Below are 6,781 nucleotides of genomic sequence, written 5' to 3' on the forward strand. Positions count from 1 at the left end.
ACTGAAGTTCAATGAATATAATCTGAAGAGTTATTTGAACATTCTTTAAAAAATAGGCTTTTTAGGGTCTGGTCCACAAATTAATGGACACAGACGGTCTTCGATGATGTTTCCATCTTAACGGTGTTCCAGGATCCCCACATGCCTGGGGGAATTATTCAAACGTTTATTACTTCAATTAAGATACTTACGATGCAGAACCAGACTTACAGGTACCTAGCCTTGTCTTACCTGAAGTCTTAGTTCTCTGCCTTGAATGGTCTCCTCGAATCCATAAACAGCCCACTCTCTGCTTTCTGCTCCAGAAGCATAGCTGGAAGGCTTTAAGTCAAGATCCTTTCATCATATTGCTTGCCAGAAAACTGACTGACCACGTATAGCGGTTTGGGAAAGCTGGCAGCCAGTGGAATATTTAAAGGGTCAGACTCATTTCGGTAGCCTGTGTACAACCCATTAGAGGTGATTTGCAAACATTTTCTCTGATTAAATTGTAGAGCAAAAAAATAAGACAATGACTGGTCTGTCTTGTTGATACCCTGGGTTCCTTCAAATACTATACAAACTGATTGAAAGGTATTTGGTGAAGAGGACCACTCCAGGGGTCTGGACCATTTGCCATTAGAACATATCATTTCTTCATTTAAAGAAAGAAGCTGAGAGAGGTAGATTAAATATCTCTCTGCACAGCTTTAAAAAAATCTTCTCTACCCATAACAGGCATTCAGGAACCCCCAAAAAAGGTCCTCAGGGAATCAAGCCATGTCTCATACTTTGATGCCACCTTCACACACCTCCTGGTGAGGTTCAGGTCACCCAGTTTGTTTCTGTAGCTGGTGATCTTTTTTTAAGCAAAACTAAGGGCCTCATTACGACCCTAGCGGCTGGCGGTAAGCTGGCGGTGTACTGCCAGCATATTATGACCGTGGCGCATTAGCCACGGCCATACCGCCGGCCTCTCCAACATACCGCCAGGCTTCCGCCTTGCAGTCATAATAAAATATTATAATAATTATGAGTCCCCAACCGCCCGCCTGTCCATGGTGGTAAACACCGCCATGGAAAGGCTGGCGGTAAGGGGGACTCGGGAGGGGGGGGGGGGGCCAGGCACAGCCCCATCACGCATTTCACTGCCCGAAATGCGCGACGGGTGCTACTGCACCCGCTGTACATCAACATTGCCGCCGGTTCTATTATGAGCCGGCTGCAATGTTGATGTGACTTTTCCGCTGGGTCAGCGGACGGAAACAGCGTAAAAGTCATAATAGGGAGCCACAAATACCGCCAGCACTGGCGGTATAGTGGCGCCCGCGGCTTCGGCGGTCTTTTTGAAAGACCACCGAAGTCGTAATGAGGGCTTAAGTCTCCTTGGGAATTTTTAGAACTGATTGATGCTTCCTTGCTGTGTGAAGAGTTTGTTCTTTTGATGGTGAAGTTTACTCCACTACGTGGTGTGATGCATGGAAATTTAGCACTCAGGATGTATTTGTCAAAAGCAGACAGATGTATTGCCTCCTTCATGCCAAGTACCGGAAGAGTAGCTTAAATATCTTGGCCCAGAATCCGATCTGTTGGTTCTTTTCAATGCAACACTTTAAAATGATTCACGTCAGAATAACTTCTCAGGCTATTCTGCAGGAAGGGATTCCCACAAAGCCCTTTTTCTACAAATGAGTAACCACTGGCTGACCTTTTTGTCTTTCTTGGACATGATGTACAGGAGGTAGGATACTTCAAATTTTTAGATGACAATCTAAGCCAAGAGAGTACCTCCTTTTAAAAACCGTAGAGAGGCAGCCACACCAAAGGGTTGGTTTAATTCCCAACCGTTCAAGGTTTACTAGACCAGATGAATCCCATCTTTTGCTTTCCGTGTCTGCTACATTGGTTTCAACAGGAATGACTTGGAACTCTGGTGAGAATAGGATTTATGGAAAGATCTGTCTGCTAGCAAAGGTAGTTTTAAAAAGGTTTGGAAGCTGCGAGGATGACACACTCTCACCCAAATAATAAAAACTGCACAATTGATATGCTTGGAAAATAAGACCTGTGTTACAGGGACAGTCACACAAAGGGCAGCAAGTGCCATCTATATTTTGTGTAGGCTTGATTGTAGCAGTTGGGATATTATTGAGCCTTATCTTGTTCTTTTGCCATTCGAGAAAAGGATAGTGAGATTCTTTTTGAGTTAATATGGCTGATTTAGCCAAGGTGATTCCCTACGTTCCTCTGTCTGATGTGGAAGGTGTTGTTGATGGATTCATTACTCAGGCGTTAGGGATACAATGGAATGATGGTTATCTGCAGAGTCTCACTATCAATTAAATGTCTTGGAGCTGACAGCTTCAAGATTATCTCTTCAAATATTCCTTCTGAGCTACCGAGGGAGATCTATCCGAATCCAGAGACGCAACATAATCAGCAATTTCTTGATCAGGAAGGGTAGTGGAATGATGTTGATATTGTTGCCCTGGGAGCCTTCGCAAGTGTGCAGAGAGCCAGTAGGCTGAAGCAAATGTAATTATTTATATATTTAGAGGACAGGAGCTGCATTTGTCAGGTCCCCTAATTTATCTGATCCTAAAATGCTCTGTGAAGCTTCTCTCCCAACCATCCTATTTGCCCTCCCCCCCCCCACACAGACACAAAATTCCAGTTGTGGATATCTGTGTATATTCTCTCTGGATCCAGCTACACAAACCTATTTTACAATCCCAACCACCACCTCTTCCCAGTTTATTTTCGTACAGTGTAGGATGTGTAAGTAATTGTGTGCCCCTCACATTGCATATGGAAGTCACAACAAAATGTATGATTCGTAGCCCGTCGAATCAGAGCAGATGCATTCCATTGATACAAATATGGTCAGTGGGAGGAAAATGAATCTGTTGTCGGTTTGAATGTATTTTCCAGTATTCCCCCACCATATCCCTCTGAACCCAGATTTTTGGTTAACTCTTTAGAGGTCAAGTGAGCCACCTTTTTATAGAATAAACATCTTAGAAAAACGAATCTACTCCAAGCTATACAAATTGCCTGTTTTGAGTAAATACCAAGTTTGATGTAATTTCTTTCAGCATTTTTTGTAGGCTAGAGGTAAAGTGCATAGGGTGTTTGAGATGGGAAATACTACTGTTATATGACTCTGATACCTCTGTATTCTCTTGTTGCTTGACACCAATTTGCACAAAATTCCCAATCCCAAGCTGGATGCATTTTGTATCTGGCTAATACACTGCAGTAAATTCCCTAAAGATGTTTTGCTTTAACCCTAGATGCACAGTTGTCATCACTGACTCTTAGGTATGACTACACTATAGCTTTTACTGTTTACATAGTATTATATTGGTTTCATATTGGTTATAGTGATAATTTTTCGGGAATCTCTTTTTTTGGTCTTAACTATTCTGTGTTTATTAATTGAATAAAGATACCCATGATGAAGAATAGAAGTTACAGATGGTTAACATTTTCTTCTCAGTAAGTCATTGTTTCCTTCCACTAAAGACTATGAAATAATCGAAACATATTGTTTGTTCTGCTCTCCCTTTTAACTCCTTCCTGTGCCCTTCCATCTTTCTCAGGCAATAGATGTGTTTTAGCATTTTTGAGCTGCCACTCTGTGGAGGCTTTTATAGTGATTGTGTAAAGTGCACAACAACATGTACCATGATCTAGCCTTCAAGCGGGTCTCAGTATTAAAGTCTTGGGAGGACCTCAGTGTGACACATGCATCCATCCGTAGGAATAACCATAAAAGTTCAGTGCTTAGGTGGGCTTAAGTATATCATGTCAACGTATATGCAGAATGCACCTTAATATTCTGTATGCTTTGTTTTCTCTCTCTGTGCATAGAGAGACCTCAAGATTCCAATGTATTGGTGGGATTTACTCTTGTGATGCATTATCTGAATATTCCATTCTTAAGGTGTCTCAATACCCCAATCTTGCCACCAGTCATGTTTTTCCTCTTACATTTCTTATAACAGTTGTCATTTCTTTCTCCTGCCCTCAGGTGATTCCCCGCCAGGCTTTTCAAAAGAAATAACATCTGCACTGGCTGGAGTTCCAGGTTTTGAGGTAGACACATCCTTGGGCCTGGAAGAGGAACTAAGGATTGAACCACTCACTTTGGATGGACTGAACATGCTTAGTGACCCATATGCCCTTTTAACAGACCCTTCAGTGGAGGACTCATTCCGAACAGATCGTATGCAGTAAGGACACCACACCATCCTCACTGTTTTTGATACCTGAATATTCCAGGGAGATAACCAGTCGACACCTGAAGGACTTTGAGCATTTAAAGCAATATTGAAAAACCCTTCTTTGGATGCAAGACCCTCTGCTAGAGGCCGCCTTGAGCAGAATGTAACAGTTGCTGTCAGTGCACTCCTCAGAAGTGGAGACAGGTCCTGGTGAAGCCTCCATTTTAGCTGACAAAGATACTGCCAGAATTCTCCCTGTAAGAAAAACTCACCACTGCACTTGGTGTAGAAAGCAGAGATGTTGCCAAGCTTGGTCTTTTGTGACACAAACTGCCTCCATGTTCTTTGCTTTGGGATGAAATGATTTCCCATTTTTGATAAGAGGGAAGAGAAAGAGATGCACTTTTCTAGATCATTTATGGATACCACGAGCAAAAGACTTTGCCAGAGTTAATCCTGAAAGAGTGAGAAGCGCAAGCATACTGCTGTGTCCACAGGACGTTGGACAAGATGTGCTCAGTGTGCTCTTTTTAGTTGGGATTGGAAGACTGGTCGAGCTACTTTTTCAGTACAGTGAGAAAGGGGATCAAAGCTCACTTTGAAAATGATTGAAGGGCCGGATTCATCTGGCCATGAAGTGAGAGAGGATGTGGCCCTTAAAATACCAAGAGAGAAAAGGTGATCCTTTTGCAGCTCCCGCAAGAGGCAGAACATGCAAGACTTTTCCCAGAATTCTCAATGCAAACTGGTATGGACTGACCAGAGGTCTTCCTGAGAGCTGAGTGAAGCTGACAGTTGTTTGACATTCAACAGCACAAAATGAGATTCCTCAGACAGCTTGTCTTTAGAACAAAGAGAGATGTTTCCTACATGAGCCGAATCATTGCCAGAGTGCTTCTTAGAAGAACAGTTATAGAGAGACTGGCAGCTCTCCTAGGGAGGGAAAGACTGACTGCCCTCCTTGGGCTTTCCCAAGAATGCACTGAGTGAAAGGCTGTTTGTACTCTCCCTGATTTCAAAGCGGAGACACTGAGGAATGCCTCTGGGAGGAGGGAGATTTCTGTGGTTGATGGTCGGGTCTGTTCTTCCCATTGTGTTCTTTGCATACATTTTTAGATTTTACATAGCAGAGTCTATAGAGCAGTAAAAAAAAGACATCAAAAGAATAAGCCTAACTTGTCACTTTACAAATGGGGCACAGCGCCAGTGTAAATAAACACCAACAACCAACCAGTAGTTCAGTCGCATTAGGGGAAATTTGAACAGCAGACCTACCCGTATTCTGCCAGGGGGCAGGTCCACTTGCACTGTTGCTTTTGTTCTTTTAGATTGCCTAGTACAAGTAGTTGTACGTGACTGATTTGACGTCCCTTCAATCTTAATCTTTCTTTGCTTGCACTGCCATAAGCTTGTGTGTTTATCACCACCGCTGCGGTGCACAATATGCATCTGGGCATCAGCGGAATCTTTACCACTGCTATGAACCAGTCTCGTCTAGGCCGTTCTCTAGGCACATACCTACCGTATAAACTGCATTGGTAGTGCCACCACAGTATTCTCAGTTCAGTAGACTCTTCTTATTCAGCCTCCTTTGTGCCCGATTTAACGGATATCCTGGGCAACAACGGCTCTCATAAGAAGAGGATATAATCTAAAACCACTCCATTTATCATTTCAAAACCCATGGCCATATCATACCTCAGTGCAGAGAACGTGTAGATTGGGCCCAACAGAGAGGGTGTTGGTTAATGATTTTGTTTTCCTCCTTTCCTACCTCATGGCTTCTCCAGTGTGGGATCTTTGTTTGTTTCCTTTTTTTAAAAGCATCATTTGTTGTCATTCTGTTGATATCTCAAACCTTTGGAAATAATTTTTAGCTTTTTAATGTTGCTACTTGTCGTCTTCTTGTTTATGCATCAAAAGATAAACATGTCCACCATTTTAGTTTCTTTTTTGCTACTGCCACGTGAAAAGTAATGAGCACACTGTGAACTTGAATTGTTTCGAAGCATGGTTTACTTCCATCCTGAGAGAGGAAGGAAGAGATATGAGAGGGTGATATTGACAAAGGAATCAAGCGTTATTGTGAGAGAAGCTGACTGACCGTGTTCCCGACAACCATACCTACTTCATTCATGCTCTCCCTCTCCTACACCCCAAACATTACATTTGTGTGGGACCAGGTTATAGTGACATCCTGAGGAAATGTGAGCTCTTCGGCCTGAAACATTTGCTCACCCTTGTTTTCCTATTTGCCTATGTAGTTATTGAAGGAGAAATAACAGGTTCATGGCAAACTCCTGTCTAAGAGTTGAAGCCTAGATTTCCTGCCCAAGGTGGTCAGAAGCCTGGTTAGTCCTTTGAGAGCAATCAGGAACGGTGAAGAGTACAAAACTTTGGCATTTTCTCCCATGATTTCAGCAGCAACAGGTGTCTCTGACAGCTGGCAAACTCCAAGGCCTGGCTGTGGTCATCCAGTCAGAGAAACAGATCGAGGCAACGGGTGCTGCCAAATGTAGTCGCGCTGTGAACAACCTGGATATCAACTGACAGGCTGTTTCAGATTTCCGGTAGTT

The 6,781-nt window shown here is 43.0% G+C and overlaps 1 protein-coding gene across 4 annotated transcripts in view; it reads left to right on the top strand.

The window, feature by feature from the left end:
• The window catches only part of CRTC2 (CREB regulated transcription coactivator 2), a 161,268-nt gene extending 155,124 nt beyond the window's left edge, over window positions 1-6,144 (top strand). For 3 of the 4 annotated variants that reach the window (XM_069218165.1, XM_069218166.1, XM_069218168.1), the window contains one exon: window positions 4,013-6,144. In XM_069218165.1, the coding sequence (XP_069074266.1) occupies window positions 4,013-4,218 (206 nt within the window). In that variant the 3' untranslated portion in view covers window positions 4,219-6,144. Of the gene's footprint in view, window positions 1-3,427; window positions 3,478-4,012 lie in introns of all 4 variants that reach the window. The other variant, XM_069218169.1, reaches the window with a different exon arrangement.
• Window positions 6,145-6,781: the final 637 nt, after the last annotated feature.

The sequence above is a fragment of the Pleurodeles waltl genome, chromosome 12 (assembly GCF_031143425.1).
Source record: "Pleurodeles waltl isolate 20211129_DDA chromosome 12, aPleWal1.hap1.20221129, whole genome shotgun sequence".
In the NCBI taxonomy this organism is placed as follows: Eukaryota; Metazoa; Chordata; class Amphibia; order Caudata; family Salamandridae; genus Pleurodeles; species Pleurodeles waltl.